The 20,333-nt window shown below is 35.2% G+C and overlaps 3 protein-coding genes across 3 annotated transcripts in view; all 3 read left to right on the top strand.

Annotated features, from left to right (window-relative positions):
- Positions 1 to 6,072: 6,072 nt before the first annotated feature.
- Positions 6,073 to 8,298, top strand: LOC107706971 (homeobox protein Hox-C6a-like). The gene is made up of 2 exons (XM_016510822.1): positions 6,073 to 6,691; positions 7,275 to 8,298. The coding sequence occupies exons 1-2, from the start codon at positions 6,289 to 6,291 to the stop codon at positions 7,574 to 7,576; spliced, it is 705 nt and encodes a 234-aa protein (XP_016366308.1). The 5' UTR covers positions 6,073 to 6,288; the 3' UTR covers positions 7,577 to 8,298.
- A 1,340-nt stretch (positions 8,299 to 9,638) lies between these two features.
- LOC107706972 (homeobox protein Hox-C5a-like) lies at positions 9,639 to 12,091 on the top strand. Its single transcript, XM_016510824.1, has 2 exons — positions 9,639 to 10,125; positions 11,837 to 12,091. Exons 1-2 carry the CDS (start codon positions 9,639 to 9,641, stop codon positions 12,049 to 12,051), a joined length of 702 nt encoding a protein of 233 aa, XP_016366310.1. The 3' UTR covers positions 12,052 to 12,091.
- Positions 12,092 to 12,559: 468 nt separating this feature from the next.
- The window catches only part of LOC107706963 (homeobox protein Hox-C4a-like), an 11,659-nt gene continuing 3,885 nt past the window's right edge, over positions 12,560 to 20,333 (top strand). The window contains exon 1 of the mRNA XM_016510816.1: positions 12,560 to 12,587. Within this exon, the coding sequence (XP_016366302.1) occupies positions 12,560 to 12,587 (28 nt within the window). The remainder of the gene's footprint in view (positions 12,588 to 20,333) is intronic.

Below are 20,333 nucleotides of genomic sequence, written 5' to 3'. Positions count from 1 at the left end.
TGTCTCGTCTGACTGTCCTCAGACGTCGCCGTCTCCCCAGTCTCATTTCTACCCATCTGATCCCCTAGAGGGGAAAACAGCCCTGATAACTGGAGCGTGAAGGATTAGAGTGCGTAAATATGTCCATTTCTCCTCGAAAGTTGAAAGTTTTCCTGAGCACAGGAGAATGGGATCCTGGTGCCGTTCCCTAGTTTGATCTGCTGCTATACACCACCGAACGTGCGTCACACAGACAACAGCGAACGCTGGTAAGTAAATGATTCTACGCTCCTTATTAGACGTGCAGCTGCAATACGAACATTTGACAGTACTATATTTGAGTCAAAAATGGATGTGCAAGAGTGGCATGCAATGTATGTAGCCTACTCATACTTATATTGTGGCGTTTCCCTTAATAGGCTACTTATTGGTTGTGAACGCACAGCCTCGTTGACAAGTGACTTGTGTTGTTGCTTTCTGTTCCTGTTGTTGGTTTTTATTTGTCGCGGCTACAATGAATATAATATTTTTTTAACTTAAGTTGTCCAAACGGGTGTGGTTATGAACTTATTTTCAAATTGTAAAATATACGCTTGGTCATGTTATGTGTTTAATTGTGGTTATTTGAGACGGGTATAGTCTACTGGATACTGGAGCTTGCTGTATTATTTGCATTCGTTAACTATAGCCTACATGATTTAATAGTATAGTTTTATAAAAAAAATGTGCAAATGAGATACATAGAAAACACTGATGTATGTCGGGCCTTTAACAAAAAACTGTGTTCAACTCATATTATGTGACTATGGCTTGCACTCATCGGGCTATGGGTATTTTATTGTTTATTTTAGTATCATTCCTGGCTATACTAAGTGATTGGAAAATGTAAATTATTTACGAGTGAGATATTAATGAGTGAGTTATATTTTGAAAGACAGAGCAAAATGTAACTACTCTCGTTAACTTGTATTCAAACTGATGTATTCTGGTTGTGACTGTCTTATAATGGCAATACGTTCACACAATCATTTACTTGATCACCTACTCGCATACCTGTAAAGCGTAAAGACTTTTTTTTGTTACATAGCAAACAACTCATTAAACGCTTTAATCATCGATGATGACCATTCTCAGAATGAGAGGTTCCCCAAAACTGTGTTTAGTTTAAGCTGGAAAAGCTCTCTCTCTCTCTCTCTGTCTCTCTCTCTCTCTCTCACGCACACGTGTTCAATCATCCAACACTGTCATTCCCTGAGGACTAAATCAAACAACACTGCCACCTTGTGCCTGCTCCATATGCAAGGCATTATACAGAGCCTAAAGTCAGGAACAGCAACTGTCCACATAAAATTCATATTTTAATTTTCATGTGGGAATGTGTCTGGCATTTGCTGGTGTATGTAAAAAAGTTACTTTAATAGCGATAACATCACATATTTATGTCAAAAGCATTTCTTATAGCCTTCTCATCATATATATTAATATATACTGCTTTGAAAAAAAATATTCACAGTATTTTATTATATGTGTGTATGGTGGCTTTTACTAATTAATATTAATGATCAATTAATTATTAAAAATAATAAAATTTTCAAAAGACAATTACAGAAACACAGTCCGTCTACTCTTTTTTTTTTAAATTTGTTTTATTGTCATCTTATCTCATGGTAATGAAACAGTACTGACAAACATGAAGTTTTAGATTTAATAGCCCGTGAGTTATGCATGTTAATAGCATGAGATAGCATGTAAATAAAGTCCATTGGTAATCTGTAAAATCGAAAAAAATGAGCTGCGATCTTCCGTCACGGGCCTCTTGAAATCCACAAACAAAAAAAACTGTCATTAATAAAACCAGTTATTGTGTGGTAAAGACAAACATTGTTTTGTAATGGAATTGTTAAAATAACCTTTTTTTTTACTGTGTTTATTTGTGACAGAAGTGTGTTATGAACACAGCGAACTTTTATCAATCAATCAAACTTTTATTACAGACTCGGTTCAAAATAAAATAAAAAAAGACAATAGGACAACATATACAACCCATAGCATACCACACACAATAAAGTGTTACAAAATACAGCAATACCAATGTCTCCACAGCTTTGACTGATACCGTGTAGTAGGCTACTAACCCTTATATTTGATAGTCCCACAATAATCTCATTTTTTTGAAGCATTAAAAGTGATTACTCTTGCACTCACAAACATTTCACTTGCACTATGCCATCTAGGTCTCTTTAGTAAAATTCTCATTGCATCATTATAAGCTACTTGCAGCTTCTGTAAACTAGATGTTCTATAGTTGAACCACAAATGAGCAGCATAAAGTGTTGTACAGTATGCTTTAAAAAGTGACACCTTCACCTCATCTGAACAGAATCTAAACTTACGTAAAAGTATATTCGCCTGCATATACATCATGCGGCGTTGCCTTTCAATATCCTCATCTTCTGTCATGCGTTCAGTGATAAAATGTCCAAGGTATTTTACTTTGGCACACACAATGAGACTCTTATTAGACAACTTGAAAAATAAAGAAAATATCTTTTATAAAGAAAGATCGTCTCTTTTAGAGTTTGTGTGAACTCGTTTTCTTATTAAAGCTTGAGTGGTAATTTATTAAGGCTGAATGCTTCTGTGTGGGCTCGCATATGGTTCGTCGATGTGCATATGTATTTGTGTGTAAGTGAGGGACAGAAAGCGAGTGGAGGGCGGGGTTGTTCTACTGTGAGTTTCCTCTTTGCCTCGGGATAATGACTGTCTTTTGTTTGCCATTAAAAATGGAGTCTATTTAACTAATCCTTATGCCTGTACATATAAGGTGCATAAGATTTATTCATTTGTGTATTACGGTTATTCTTAATGTTGATAGCAAAGTTCTAAACAGGTTTATGAAATTGACACATTTATTGCCATCTGACTATCATTTGTGTAAACTTTGAGCCAGTCTCGTGTCTGCCACCGCTATTGAATTTGAATCATAGAAGGCATAATTCAGAATTGCCACGAAAATGAAAACAAATTCCAGGCGAACTTTCAATTCCAAACATTTCCTTACAAGAACCGCAGGGCAATGTGAGTTCGCTCTACTTCAAAACATCTTATTCATGGAGGTCATTACGCGGCCACATAATTTCACAGAATTATCTTGTGCTAGTTAAAAACCAAAATGCCCCTTCGGGTCGTGTGCTTGGCTGCACATGAAGCTCTGTTTCAGCTGTCACGTTACTATTATGGATTTTGTTTTTGCATAGATACATCAACATAGATGACAGGGTAGGAAAGTTGGGCTTGGATAAGAAAGCTAGAAGACTCATCGCTGGAATTTGCAATTGTGAACATCCGTTACAAATAAATAGGCCAATGATAACATTCATTTAACTCTCGAGAATGTGCAGACTAGGCCATTACCGAGCATAGTTAGGATGTGCATTGCTTGCTTTTTCCCAGATCATCATATCACGTAAATTAAGCATTGGAAGTAAGTACGATTTTGGTGCACATTAGTGCCTAGTTTCGTCGAGTGTAAAGAGAATACAGGCCAAACGGGATGTCTATTTATTGCCTCTTCAAACGCTAAAACACAACCGTGCGATTTGTCTTAAGGGCTGCAATAAAACACTTAAAGCTCTTTCTCTCCAGTCACATCAACATACCAACTGCAGACTGAGTGTGGTGTGTTTTACTCACTACTTCATTCACAAGACTGATGCTGTAAAATGGATCACATTATTAAAAATCTCCCCATCAAAGACTTTCAGTTCAAAGTCGTTGGAGCAATATTGAACATCAAAGAGTCAGATATATAGATACAACCTACACTTAGTACCTGATCTCAATTCCGCCAAACACGTCGAAGTGTCTAGCGAAAACAATTAAATTATTTAATAATTGATAATCCTTCTTTAGTTTGCTTTCAGCATCGTACTTTCCTGTTAAATATTTTTGCGCATCCACTGGCATATACTAGCCTAATGAAAACGTTATTTTTAAAATTTTAATTAAATATTTATTGATGTGAAAAAAAGTGTATTACATTTCAAATATTTGAATTGGCAACTGTTCAATTTCCACAGTCTTAAAAAGGTTATGAAATATGGTAAAACGAGAGCACGCGCTTTTCACGCAAGAAATGTTTTTTATTACTGTTCTATATTACTTTTAATAGTTTCTTTCCACAGTATACATGGTTTAATATTGTATAATTGAAATCCACACCGCCGTATTGACTAGCCTATATTTACTGTATTAATTTTGCGGCCCGTAATTTATGTTTTTTATTACTTTTATGGCATTCTTATTTAACAATTTTTTATTATAATAATAATACAACTACTAATTTTAGTATAAACGTCAATTAGTTCACTTCCGAAGATAATTAATCCTATTATGCAGCAGTCATAAACTGACGAAATAGCACTTACCATATTGATGTTTAGATATCCACTTAGTAGAGATTTGACTAGAAGAGTTACATTTTGTCGATCTCAAATTTTGTTCAAAATATGACAACCCATCAAAAACATTAATCCTTGATATTGATTGATCCCGGTTTTAGGTACTTTGGGATATAATATTGTAAGCATTTAACCAGTCGTTAAGTAGATTAGCCTGTTTTATAGCTGCTAAATGCCTTTTCTCACTGTCGGGCTGGAAGTAAATTTTACTGTTCTGTCAATCTCGTGTTTTGCGCACCTCTTTCTAAACCACTGTTTTTGGCCTCACACGTTCCGTCATGTGGCCTGCATTAAGGTCAAGGAGCATACCGTAACCATTCGGTTAAAACTAGTTCTTTTCCCATCACTGATTCTTTGAACATAATAATATAAATTGACAATTCCATTAATATAGTTGCAAACATTTAATAAAGCAGAACAGTTATATTTGTATTGTTCAACAGGTTGTTGGCATATATGATCACTGCACGAAATTCTGTAAAAAAAAACTTATAAATAAAATGAATAGTCAACAGTACTTAAATTGTGTAAAGGTGTCTCATAGTATTATTTTTATTCATAATCATTCTGCATAACCTAGAAAGTTAAATGCTAAAAAAAGGTGCAGCTTTCAGTCCACAAGATAAGAGACTCGCTGCACAGCCCCCATACATTCAAAGGGATAATTGCCTCTGAGCTGGAAGTCCTCAGTTGGTTTTGTGACTTTTATGGCACCAAGGCGCGTTTGACGCATTCTTTAGTAAGATGCCCCTTCCCCCCTCCTTACTCAGGTTCTTTTTACCATTGAAATTATCAATACTTTACAAATGGGGAAAGGAAAAGAACAGACGTTTCCCCTTCAGTGCAATGAAAGCTCGAGGAAATTGAAGAGAGACACAAACGTTAAAGGGAGATATCTACTGAATAACAAAAAGAATAGTGTGGTCCCTTAACTTGGTGACTGACGACAATGCCGTGAATATGTCTAATAATATGATATGAAATGTGCATCAGCAGATTTTTTCACAATTTTTTGAATGAAATTTCGAAATGCATCTTAAAATGGAGGGTTAACAATATATGCGTAGATAACGCGTAAACAGGCATGTAGCAATTAGCCCTTGGTCATTTTCTTTTTTTTTAAACAAAGGGTTATATTTAGTGGTTCAAATTGAGTTATATCATCTACCCAGTAGTTGTAATTAAGTAATTAAGTTGTTGCGTCGAGAAGAAATACATTTACTTATGATTAGTATTATCATGTTGTAAAATATAAATATATTTAGTTTGGTCTAAGTCAGCGACAATAATCAACTGTATAAGCGATCTTACAGGTAATTAATTTAGATGAAAAAGCTCATTGTAAAACGCATGATTATAAGTGTAGATTTACCTTCACAATACACGTTGAGAAGCTTTGTACCGGCACATAGAACAGATTAACTCTGTGATTAATGCACAAAAAGACATATGTCATTGTTCGTGTAAGTGCCTATTCTGTGTTTTTGTGTGTGTGTTTACTTAAACATTATCAACTGAAGCCACAAGGATAGGAAGCTGCAAGCTCGATATTACTCCGTACACCGCGCATTCAATTGGCTGAAAGTGGTCAGGTGACGCTGTCATATTGTCCTTCCATGAGCCAAGCCTTGGCTATAACACTTGCTTTGCGCGTCTTAACCGGAGACTGGAAATTAATATTATTGAAATCCTTCTGAAGTTCATTTGAAAGAGAGTTAGGAAAGCAGGCGGGAGACGTGTGTATGTGACAGAAGGAAGCAGACCCCAAAGCACAAAGAAAGAAAGTGTGAGATTAAGAGAGGGGAAATAAGATAGGAGGGTGAGTTGATGAGAGGGCGATAGGAAAGGTATGAATTCGTATTTCGCGAACCCGTCGCTCTCGTGCCATTTATCTGGTGGGCAAGAGGTTTTGCCCAACATGCCACTGAACACGAGCACATATGATTCAGTCAGACATTTTTCGTCTTATGGCACCACAGTAACCCAAAACCGGATTTATGCGTCCCCTTTCTATTCACCTCAAGATAACGTTATGTTTGGATCAAGTCGAGGACCGTACGAGTATGGATCTAACGTGTTTCTTCAAGATAAGGATGTGCTTCCCAGTTGCAGGCAAACTAGTATGGGACTCAATGCGCAGAGCCACGTTGCCCAGGAGTACAACCTGGAACAAGCTCGTGCAGGAACACTGGAACAGAAAGGGAACAACATTCAGATCTACCCGTGGATGCAGCGCATGAACTCGCACAACGGTGAGTTTTTACTACGACTTGGGACATACCCTGGTGGAATTGGTCTGTTTTACGATACGTCCTATCAACAGAGTAGCTACATTTTATGGCCTCATAAACCACTACTAAATCATCAGACTATAAAGCCCCCTTTTTCAGAGAGGGGAATCCCATTTGGCTACCTCCTTTAATACTCTAGTGCCAGAATTATTTCAAAAACTTGTGCAATAAGTGTGATTGCGTTAGAAAAATATACAACAAAAAGTACATTTTAAATGAGCATGCACTACGTTAAAATATAACTGAACTCTTCTGATGTACTGTTTGAAAAAACACGATAGCAAAGTTAGTTGAAAGAAATGTTTAGAAACGCTGAAAATCGAAATGTTACGTTTCGCGTTGCTTTGTGACTGTAATATCGGTTAAAATACATAATTTTGCCAAATTGTTATATTAGTTACGTTATAAATTAAATAAAAAATAAAAAAATAAATGTGCAAAAAGTGAATTATTCCACCAGGATTTCAAACGTGTTTTTTAAAATAAATTTAGGATTTATCTGTGTGTGAATTCTTTAATTTATTTGCACTTTTCCCCACAACAGGAGTTGGGTACGGGTCAGACAGAAGAAGAGGTCGCCAGATTTACTCCAGATACCAAACACTGGAACTGGAAAAAGAATTTCACTTCAATCGGTATTTAACCAGACGCAGACGCATCGAGATCGCTAACGCTCTGTGCCTAACCGAGCGTCAAATCAAAATCTGGTTTCAGAATCGGCGCATGAAATGGAAGAAAGAGACCAATCTAACTTCTACTGTACCGGGGAGCGAATCAACGGGTACTCCTCAAGAGACCGAGAAGGAGACCGAGGAGGAAACCGAAGAAGCTAAAAAAAAAGATTAGGAAATCCATTTCTCGTTCTCGAACGCCTGTTAACTGCAACGTAACTACCTAAACTCTGAGAATTTGCAAATATTAATGCATGGACTGTATACTCTGCTATTCCTTCGACTGCCCCCTCCTCCTACGACCTGAATACCATACACAAGCTCTACTACAACACCACGCCACTAAATGTTAACATGTAACATTTCTACACACGTAGAAACAAATGGAGAGATTAAGAGAGAGAAAGACACATGTTATCCACCGTAATGTAATTCACTTCTCTTTGTATTGAAAATAGCTCCTTACTGGCTGCGTGGTGACAATGCCACAGATGAACTATTTGTGTGGTTCTAGTATTATCATGTTGCTATAGGCTCGTAGAAATTACATTAGATGAAAATGTACTCAAATTTGATAAGTAGGCTACGTCTCCCCAACTATTTAGCCTCTAAACAGAACCCTAAGGATTCCAGAAGTGAAGGAAACTTCATATATGCACATTCAGTTTTTTTGTGGATGCATATTTGTACAATGAAATAAGCACTGACGGGATGAACTATACTACCTAAATTCTTAATGCAATTTTTTTTCTGTTTCCTTAATATTGCCTTTGCCTCGTCAGTGTTTTGTTGTTCAAAATGCCGCTGTACTGGCACATTAACTTGCGAGAACTTCAAAAAATACATTTCATCATACTTGTAGTTGTATGCATATAAACTTGTCTTAAAGTGAGAATCACACCCATATGAAAACAAACATGTACCTTGTTAAGCAATTATATTGTTTGTGTAAACTGTATATTATTTAATAAAATTTTTGGAAAAAAAAACTCTGTCTTAATTTTGACTCCAGCTTTGCGCTCTTCACGCATCATCAAGGGTTTCAGAATTGAGAAAAAAATACCAGACTTTACACACTTGTTCGTTTTGAAGAAGCTTTTACGAAATTTTATTGAGGCCTACATATTTTTTTCATAGTTTTTGAGTAATTCAAATCCAAATAACAAATTAAATTCACGGTTACATCGGAGTTTGGTTTATTCTTTAATTGTACACATTTAACTACAATTTAATTTGCCCAAACTCCAATCATTTGAATGGAATAATGCACCAAATTACTGTTAATATACCTAATGATTAATGTATGGGACGACTTCACAGGTTTCATAAACTTTAATTCAATAAATAAAGCATTGCTTATTTCATGACACAGCGACAATGCTTGATTGACAAAAACCTTTCTAATCACACTAACCACATTTGCTTTGCATGGTGGCATAACGCTGAATCGGTTGTTCTGCGATAAATAATCACATGTGGTTTTGGGATGCCGCTGCAACAAATGCACATGCATTGACGAAGTGTATAGTCCTCCCATGATTACAATAGACAACTTCTCGAATTCTGAAGAAAAAAGTAATACACACACAAAACAATCAAAAACCCAAGACATTACTGTGAAACAAGAGAAAGACATATTTGTCATATAGCCTATGTAACTAATGTGATAATAGTATAGGCTACTCCATATTTTTCATATTGCCTTGTCATTTAATGTGTCATAACTTCGTATCGTATGGTATCTTGTCCATCATCTTGTTTGAACAAGTCTGTGTGTGTGTGTGTGTGTGTGTGAGAGAGAGAGAGAGAGAGAGGCCGCTCTGTCCAGTATTAGACGCCAGATGACGCTCTTGTCTAACGGTCTCGCCCTTTTTAGCCCGGACCCTTAGATGATTTCCATACCGAGAAGTTATCGGACACGTTTCCCTGTCTATCAATAACCTCCTGGGGATAAAGCCAATTTATGACTGGCCAGGAGCTGCACGTGATTCTATTTAAACATTCCATATTTGGGCATTACACGTCGTATCAAGAAAAAAAAAGGAAATGATTTCCTCCACCTATAAATCGTGCTCTTTTTTTAGGACAAGCCTAACGTCCTCTAGAAATACAAATAAAGCCCAATAAACAAATAAAACTTCTAAACCACTTATGTACACTTTATTTGCTGATTTAGTCTCTGCCGTGACCGAGTGCTTTTTGTGAGTCTCTCCAGGTTATATTGTTTTGGAAAAAGAATGAGCTCATACGTTGGAAAGTCTTTTTCTAAGCAAACGCAAGACGCCTCCTCTTGTAGAATGCACACTTTTGGCAACTATAGAGCTCACTCTGAGTTCCACGAGTCCAATTACGCGTACGAAGGACTTGATCTCGGCGGATCGTTCAGTTCTCAAATGCCCTCCAACTCTTTGAAACGGGAGGCGATAAACACAACCGACCGTGCAAGGAGCAGTGTAGCAGTTCAGCGAACACAGTCCTGTTCAGCTCTGGGCTCTCGAAGCTTTGTAGGCACTCACGGGTACAACCCCCTCAGTCACGGACTGTTGAGCCAAAAAGCCGAGGGGAATATGGAAGTTATGGAGAAGCCCAGCGGCAAGAGCCGCACAGACGATATCAAAATGGAGACTACTTCAGCGATAAAGCAACAAACTAACTCGTCTCAGCGTCAGAACCAGTCGCAGCCGCAGATATATCCGTGGATGACAAAGCTACACATGAGCCACGGTAAAGTTACGTTTAAAGTTTGTTTTAGAAGAGAGGAAAACTGCACGCGTCTCATCCTCCTCATTGCATCTCCTTCCTACCATGTTTTGTCGCTCCATATTTTTCCTCTTGAGTTTTATAGGCCAAACGCAGGAAATAATAAAACTAGCGGCCGTAAATTTTATGACAAAGGCATCTATTGCTCGTAAACCTGTCCTGTTACTGTGAAGAGGTGATCTCCGGTCAAATTTATGGAGAAATAATTGGTTAAGAAAAGCAAAAAAAAAAAGATAAAATGTAAATTTACGTATTATCTCTTGCTTTAAGAATTAAAAGGCGTTTACATGTTATTTAAGTGAAGTGGGATTTCAAACGAATCTTTGCATACATTTACATTTTCTGGCAGTACTTATGTTTCCGGTTAGTTGCACTCTTCACCGCTGGAGAAGTAAAGCAAAGCAAAACTATGTCAAAAATGTCAATTTGCATCCTTTAAATAGTGAGGCATTGCAATCGCAGTGTCTCTTTTTTTGCTCAGCTCTTACAATATTTTGTCTCAGGACATGTTAGAAAGCTCGTGGCCTTCTCACAGTTATGATTATGTTTCATTACGTTTGTTATTTCTGTGCATGACTTCTTATTTCAGAATAAATAAATATTAGCGTCATACCACCTGTCCACTGTTTTCATTTTGGACTTCATAATGCTTGATGTTTTCATATTACATTCTATGGACTGTGTTTGGTGGCAACTTCATCAATGATTATGAAAATTAATTGTATAATAATATGCATGAGGACGACAGTCGATAAAATTTTACAAATAGGTAACCCCATATCTTTCTGATGCCACCTCAGAATCTGATGGTAAAAGGTCACGAACCAGTTACACCCGGTACCAGACTCTGGAGTTGGAGAAAGAGTTCCATTTCAACCGATACCTCACACGTCGCAGACGTATCGAGATTGCCAATAACCTTGTTTTGTCGCTCCATATTTTTCCTCTTGAGTTTTATAGGCCAAACGCAGGAAATAATAAAACTAGCGGCCGTAAATTTTATGACAAAGGCATCTATTGCTCGTAAACCTGTCCTGTTACTGTGAAGAGGTGATCTCCGTTCAAATTTATGGAGAAATAATTGGTTAAGAAAAGCAAAAAAAAAAAGATAAAATGTAAATTTACGTATTATCTCTTGCTTTAAGAATTAAAAGGCGTTTACATGTTATTTAAGTGAAGTGGGATTTCAAACGAATCTTTGCATACATTTACATTTTCTGGCAGTACTTATGTTTCCGGTTAGTTGCACTCTTCACCGCTGGAGAAGTAAAGCAAAGCAAAACTATGTCAAAAATGTCAATTTGCATCCTTTAAATAGTGAGGCATTGCAATCGCAGTGTCTCTTTTTTTGCTCAGCTCTTACAATATTTTGTCTCAGGACATGTTAGAAAGCTCGTGGCCTTCTCACAGTTATGATTATGTTTCATTACGTTTGTTATTTCTGTGCATGACTTCTTATTTCAGAATAAATAAATATTAGCGTCATACCACCTGTCCACTGTTTTTATTTTGGATTTCATAATGCTTGATGTTTTCATATTACATTCTATGGACTGTGTTTGGTGGCAACTTCATCAAAGATTATGAAAATTAATTTAATAGTAATATGCATGAGGACGACAGTCGATAAAATTTTACAAATAGGTAACCCCATATCTTTCTGATGCCACCTCAGAATCTGATGGTAAAAGGTCACGAACCAGTTACACCCGGTACCAGACTCTGGAGTTGGAGAAAGAGTTCCATTTCAACCGATACCTCACACGTCGCAGACGTATCGAGATTGCCAATAACCTCTGCTTGAACGAGCGCCAAATTAAAATTTGGTTCCAGAACCGTCGCATGAAGTGGAAGAAGGACTCAAAGTTGAAAGTGAAAGGAGGACTATAATAACGTGGTGCACGGCTTCAGCTTGAAAATAAAGGCGGTGTTAACTTGTACTGAAATAACAAACTATTTAAAATAGATTTTCTTGTTGACAACAGTTGATGTCTTTCATTTTTCTACAACATCATGTTGTTATGTGAATATGTCCATATTTTCAATATTTATTGATAGGGCTCCATTCCCAGAGTGCTGGAGGTGCTTATTTGAATAATGTATGAGCTTAAACTTTATTTGAATGTGCTTTTACTACAATCACTTGTATCAGTAACTTACATAATATACCAAGGCCTGCATCCAGTTATGTTGACTTAAATGTAAGTGTAAATAATGTGGTGCTTTGCTTCAACATTCATCAACCTGACCTTTGCATTTTGATGGGACTTGTCTTTTTATTCATTGTACTTTCTGTCGTAAATACATCTATACAAGTAAAATATCCACTCAAGGATGGTAAACCGCAAGCCATGATGATAATGCAACAACTGTAGTGTCATATTAAACGCTGTTTATCATGTTGTCTGTCAGCCAGCAGCCAAATGGTAATTTTCTCTTGAGGATTATGTCTTTTAAAATACTGTGTAATCAGAACATGTTGCTCTTTTAGTGAATGTTTTTGGGGCTATTTTTTCAGATAGGTACCTTGACTTTTGTTTCTATACACTCTACTCTTGAGTAGTCTATAGGGCATGGTTTGTAAGGAGTGGCTTATTGATACCTCTCATACCAAACAAGCTACACGACCTACTTTTGTGTGAACCGCATTTGTTCTATGATCCATTATTTCTGTTATTACAACCGTTTGTTTCCGAAGTTTCTCTGCTAAGCCACATCGACAATTTTCCAGTCAGTAATGTATTATTAAAATAACAAGATTTAATTGTCAATAGTGGCAATATATCAGAAAGTTTCGTTAGTTCTGGGTTAAAAGCCATCTGTGTCCAATAAAACGTCCAATGTGGGTATCATTGTAAATAAACTTGAAACGTAAAGAATATCCAATTGTTAACGTTATTATTATTATTATTATATTTTGTCTGCTAAAGCAACAGGAACAAAACAATTAATCTTTCTTTACACAATGCATTTTTGCACTTAAGGCCCGTTTGATAACTCGTGACGGAAGAAGAAATCGTTCTGCGCTAATTAATATGATTTTGATAAATATTCGTGCATCCATCGAGGGACCAAGTTTGAATTTGTATACTTGCACTGATGAGACATGATTGAACTTTAACGCTCTGGTCACTTATTTACAGTAGCCCTTAAACGGAGGCACATAAAACTTTATGACCCCAATAAACTTTTACAGCACTTCCTCTCACCCATCAAACACTGACAACTGTTTCCTTTTTTAACAAATCGGCGGAAGTTTACACAAACATTTCAAAGTGACGTTTTGGCACACAGAACCCTCAAAAACAATAAGATAGTTTGTACACTTAATCAAATACTGTCCAACTAAATGATGAAGATACGAATTGCTTTTCGAAAATGCATTTTGCAGTATGATACAACTGCGTTATTAATCGTACTTCGTGTAAAGCACATAATTAAAGACATTAAGAGTGAATTGCTCATGCTACTACTTCATTGATGAAATTTGACATTTAGATAATGAGACATATGCTGTGTGCCGAAATCACGTAATCCAGGCCCGTGTCAAACAAAGGACACAAGAGCGATGCCTGCGTGTACGAAATGCTCATTTTCGTCTGGCTTGTTCTACACGCAGGCTCTTTTCCGCTTTACTGTTGGTTTGACATATTTTTAATTTAGTTTTTAATTAATTCCTTCTCAGCGCTCTCAATGTAGCCTATTTGAAATGCTATCGAACATTTTAATCTCCATATTTCTAAAGTTTATGAATGTAACCATTACACACACACTAATCTGAAAATAAAAACAGGCAGCTAGTCAATTTATACTACTGTTTCAAAAGCGCTTTCATTTTAGAATCGTCTCACTCACCTATATTGAAGATTCAATGTAAATTTCCATGCTTCTTTCAATTTCTACACTCGCTATCTTGACCGAAAGGGCCACATTGCGAGTTACTGTGGTTACTATGTTGCTTTTTACACAAACCCCTCTTTTTTTTAGCTCTCTTGCCACGTATTTTGAAGTTTTGAGGGTTATTTATGCCAATTACCCAAAGCAGGACCAGTGAGTGGTTCAGGAAGAGCACGTGGGGTCATTAAAGTGGGTTTTATGGCCTGCAAGACCTGACAAACCCTCAATATATTTACATCATATATAATGTTAACTGTCCGTAATCGCAGCTGCTGGCTAGTCTTATCTCTGAGAGAACGGCTTATAGAGCCTGTCAGTGTGGGTTACTCGCGTCAGGGTCTGTAGAAGTTCGACTCTCCCAAATGGATCCCAGGCGGTTGCAGTAAGTTAATAATCTCGTTTTCCTCTTTTTAATTAAATATGTACTTTCCTCCGCAACACCCTTGGGAATTAATCAAGGATGTAATTCAATAGTTCATGGAGAAATTGTCAAGTGATGCGCAAATGTGTCCTCATCTGCTCAATTTTGATCAATTTCAAAGGTCTAGAGTGTGCGTTTGTGCATTTGTATATTACTGTTAATTTGGCATTGATATAGAATTATTGTTCTGGAAGTAGATTCAAATCTAATTCTGTATATCATGACTCTTATGTAGTCAAAATATCTTGTATGCATCTTAAAAGCATTGTACATGTGTAAAAAGCTTTGCCTTGGATCGTAATTTTTATACACCTGAGTATCACATAATGTGCGTATATACCCCACTTTTGGATGGTGAAAAGTGCTTAGTTTGTGCCTAGGTTGCGTATGTTGTGTTAAAAGTGAAGGTGAAGGACTGTGAGAAGCTAAGTGATCTTGTATTGGTTTGCAAATGAGAGCGCAGAACATAGATCTTTAGATCGGACATAATGTGGGGTCATGTGCAGGGCAGAGAAGATGTGGTGTTGTGTGGTGGGGTCATATACAGGGCAGTGAGGATGGTGAGGTAGAGTCACATCATTAACCAAAAAAAAAATAAAATACCTGAAATTACTCCAAATGGTTCAAAGGCACATTAGATATTTTATACAAAGCAATTAAATATTTTATACAAAGCATATGACTTTTTTTTAACCACTGTTATTTTTCGGTTTTCAACACCCGGATATTCAGTGGTATTTATTTGACAGATGAGGCTCCACTTGACCATTATAATCATGGTATGAAAAGTTTAAGCCATATCTTACTTTATGATGTTGTGCTTGGAAACAGAAGAAGTCAGACTGCTTTGTTCATTCACAATGTTCTCTTTAATCTGTGCACTGTGATATTTGCTGAGAAGAAACTCCACTGCCATTTTCATACTGCTGTGTTTCTATTCTGTGGAGGCCTGTGATATATTTTGAGACCTTTTTTAAATAAAAAGAACCAACGCCTCAGTTTTGGCATCATGAACTAATTCAGGCCATTTTGCTGTGCAAAGGTTATACATGTACAAACAATAATAATGAAGGGAAAATTATGATTATGGTTTAAGGAAAGGACATTTAAGTTGAAAATACAGATATAACACTGTTTTATGAGGATCTGAAATTTTGTATTTTTTGCAATGCAGCTGAGAAAAACAACAACAACAACTTTTGTTTCCAGTTGTAAGGCGGCTTTAATCACAGACTCTCAAGAGTTTTAATAAAGAAAACTGTGGATTGCAATTAATGTGCACTAATTTTATGTCATCTACCATTTCATTTCAGTTTATCCTGTTTTGTTAAACAAAAAAAAGCATTCTTCTATTATCTTTGTTTAGGGTACCTGTAAAGAGAGACAAAAAAAAAGTTACTCAGAATGTGTCAGAGTTGCAAATATTTCACAAAATTACTATGCACAGTTTCCTTATCAATCACTGATTGCATTTTGTGGTGTCTAAACATAGAAAACAATAGAGTGTAAGAACCTGTTTAGCTGAGTTCTGTCTTGTAAGGCTGCATCTGGTTGTAAATACTGCTGTGTTGTAAATTCCATGGCTTGCCAAAGTTCTTTCCTCCAGGCTCAAAGAAATGCCTTTTTGTGTGTGTGTGTTTTCCCATTTTATTAAAAACAGTAGGAGGGGATTTTACTGATATCAAATGTCATTTGTAAAATATTGAATTTGTTGGAACTTCAGTTAGTATTAAGTTAAAGTTGTTATTAAGTTAAAGTTGATAAAGTTGCTTATACAGGAATAACTGTGTGTAACCTACGTGTAAGTCTAAGTCTATCTTATTTGATATTCTAACAAAAACATAGATTAAATAATCAAAGTTTACCAATTCATTGCAGTAATCAATCATTACTGTTGTGAGTTATACACATGTATGACTGCTTATAATATATGCAAGAATGTTACACAACACTTCAAAAAATACCTAAAAAAGCAATTTAATAGCATTGATTCAATAGTCATGCAATTCCACAATCAATTTTTATACATTTGCATTCATATATCTTCCATTTTTAATATCCATACTTTATCCCAGAAATCAGAAATTGACTAATCTATAAATCTAGAAACATTTAAACAATTACAATTAAAAAAGTAAACTTTTTTAATTGTCATTATTTATTTATTTTACATAATGCTTTTAATTGATGCTTTTCTCAGATTATGTTCTTATTTATGTGTTTATATTCAGTTATTGTAAGAACAACAATGCTGACAATGACATATAATCAAAGTTTACCAATTCATTGCAGTAATCAATCATTACTGTTGTGAGTTATACACATGTATGACTGCTTATAATATATGCAAGAATGTTACACAACACTTCAAAAAATACCTAAAAAAGCAATTTAATAGCATTGATTCAATAGTCATGCAATTCCACAATCAATTTTTATACATTTGCATTCATATATCTTCCATTTTTAATATCCATACTTTATCCCAGATATCAGAAATTGACTAATCTATAAATCTAGAAACATTTAAACAATTACAATTAAAAAAGTAAACTTTTTTTAATTGTCATTATTTATTTATTTTACATAATGCTTTTAATTGATGCTTTTCTCAGATTATGTTCTTATTTATGTGTTTATATTCAGTTATTGTAAGAACAACAATGCTGACAATGACATCATGTGAATGTACTCCACTGTTTTTATCACATCAAAGCAGAAGTGTATAGCTAATATCTGTTGGTACCATTTTTGGCTCAGAGTAGGTGCAGGTGTTACTCACTCAAAGGTTGATCGAGGTGGATAATATTCCCTATTGTACACTGACTAGAATATTAATCAGTATAATGTTAACTATACAGCATTTTACATAACATTTTTGTGAGGGTTTGGAAAATGGTTAGTCATTCAGAGAATAAATGGATCATGTGGTGAGTACAGTGGTACAACCTGCAACCATCACATTTGCTATTAAAACACATTCAGTAAATGTCCACTGTTATGAAAAAGATAAACACTTTCTTTTATAACAATTGTTGTACATGAGTGATGGAAACACTTAATAAATTAAAATGAATTTGTTGGTGGCATTTATTATAAAGAATACATTTAACTTCACTATTTTTAATAAGCCCTTATGTGCATCTTTTTATTTTATCATTAAGTCTTTGAATACTGTGTCAAAAACATTAACTGCCAATAGGGGGCAATAGTTTTATATTCCTCTGTTTTCGTCTCAGTGCAGGTTAGTCTTGGTTCAACATATTCTTTTGTCATCTACCAGATTACTATCTAACTAGCCATTCAATGAAAATGGCAGCCGTTACATTCACTACATTGATAACTTTAGAAAGAATGAGTAAATGACAAGAGTTCAAAATCATGCCACTGCATGCAGAGTAAATAAAAAAGACAATGCTTTCAATTTTGGAACAATTCTCGATTTGTTTGTAGAAAGTTCCTGTTTGGACAAGCATTTTAAAAATATAGAAAACAGTACCTTTGTTCTCTTTGTGGATAAACTGTTCTTCATTCAGTGATGGATGAGGTGAATGCATGGGGGGAAAATTGCAGTTGGTATTTGGACTTGTGATTTTCTTAAAATAATGTCAAGATTATGTTTTATCAAGGAAACTTTTGGTCATGACAACATGCTGCATTTGCTACATTGAAACATTGGTATGTAATAGCAAATTACTTTAAAGCAGGAATTAGAGCTTATGACTAAACACAGTTTACATTTGGCTGAAATTATACCATAGTGTTTAGAAGTACCTTTTTGTGTACCTTTTTTTCCAGTTTTGAGCTTGTTTAATTGTAGCATTGAGTATATATATAAAACAGTTATGTTTCCCTCTATGTGTATATAATATCACCATACTTTTTAAAATTACATTACTCTTATATTCTTTTCTTTGCTTTAGTATTATGGTTAACATTCGGGTTAAATATTCTTTGCCATTGGTCTCAATGACAAACAGTGGCCCAACACTGTATGTGAATTCACAGTATGCATATATATATATATATATATATATTAAAAACAATTCTGAAGTGCCATGCTAACCTGACCAAGTAGGAATTCATTTTAGGTCCTCCATTGTTGCAAAAATAACTACATCCATCAAGGAAATAGTTCTGAAAATAACCTGTGCTAAATGCATAGCCTTGTCCTACTTTAAAAGATCATGCCTTTGGACAGTTCACCCTCAATGAGAGTCAAAGAGAAGTTGTACTAAAAACATTAAAACATAATATTACAGTATTAACTTTCAGTATTAAAAATTTCAGTATTAAACATAATTTTCAGACATAACTTTCAGCTGTCAGATTAATATATGCAACAAATTGAGTTTTTTGAACAACTGACATATTTCATGCATATATATATATTTTTTTATATTTTTTTTTATTTTATTATTATTTTTTTTTAATACTTACCAGGATACTGAAGGAGTGCATGATTTCCATCACAGGATTTTTCGATTATGTTAAATCTGTCAAACGTTTTATATTGTTAAAAGGGATATGCTTACATGCCTGAGAAGACTAGTGTTATTTATTTTTATTTTCTAAATTGCTTTCTTTCTTTTTAGCGCATAAGGAAATTGTGAACGTGAGGGCAAGGAGGACCTCATCGTTGCACTGGTAAGTCTTTCCGTTATTTTCTTGTTCTAGTATAATATTCTTGTCCCATCTTGTTTCGCTGCGTATAAACACAGAGGGCAGTGTTCCCTGACAATAGCGGCGAACAGCTACAGCACATATGCCCATGTCTTAGTGGAAAGGAGCTGTAGTTTAAGCTGTTTGTCGTGCTAAGCCAATAAGCTCTCTTTATATATTGTTTTAATGTAGGCTAGACAAAAAAGTAAATGTATATACATATTTGGGGGAAAAACAAAAATTTTCTACAAGTAAACACTTTCTATTTATTTACATGCATAGGTGTTAAATAGGTGTAATCTAACGCCATATTTCAATATAAATTACAATAAAACTAAATTAACAATTACATACATTAAAATATAAATAAAAAAATTTATGTGTAACCCGACTCACCTCTCTGTTTTAAGCATATTAAGCGTTAAAATAGTCATAAACAAAAATAATTTGTATAAAAATATAAAGTCATATAAAAAATAATGTAAAAAAATAACAAATAATAAATAAATAAAAAACGTATTTTGTTCACAGTGAACAGACGGACAACAAACTCAAATAAATTGATCCTAACTCAAATAATTAATCAATGCTGTATACTCATATTCATGATTTCTGAACAAAGAAACATTTCACAGTCAAAAGTACGCATATAATTATATAAAACAAACTTAAATCTGACTTTAAATGCTTAAGAGCGCAAAAGGTTATAAATAAATAATAGGTAAGGCCTGGTCCTTTTTATATTGTAGAACAGCTTAGGTCACGTGAACTAAAATTAACTCGATATTTATAAGGTAAGAATTATGCGCCCAAAAATGAAATCATTCAAAATTATTGCAAAGCGCATACATTAAATATCATATAGGCCTAAAATGTCATTCGTTCAAGAGTACACACGCTAGATTCTGGTTATGGACAACTGGCATATTCTTCCATCTAAAATCCCACCTTCTTTATATAGAATTTTCTGCTGAATCCTATTCTATCTATCTATCTATCTATCTATCTGCCTGTCTGTCTGTCTGTCTGTCTGTCTGTCTGTCTGTCTGTCTGTCTGTCTGTCTGTCTGTCTGTCTGTCTGTCTGTCTGTCTGTCTGTCTGTCTGTCTGTCTGTCTGTCTGTCTGTCTGTCTGTCTGTCTGTCTGTCTGTCTGTCTGTCTGTCTGTCTGTCTGTCTGTCTGTCTGTCTGTCT

Source organism: Sinocyclocheilus rhinocerous, unplaced genomic scaffold (assembly GCF_001515625.1).
Source record: "Sinocyclocheilus rhinocerous isolate Xijiao unplaced genomic scaffold, SAMN03320098_v1.1 scaffold714, whole genome shotgun sequence".
In the NCBI taxonomy this organism is placed as follows: Eukaryota; Metazoa; Chordata; class Actinopteri; order Cypriniformes; family Cyprinidae; genus Sinocyclocheilus; species Sinocyclocheilus rhinocerous.
The sequence above is the reverse complement of the archived record's forward strand: the minus strand, read 5'-3'. Positions and strand labels throughout refer to the sequence as shown.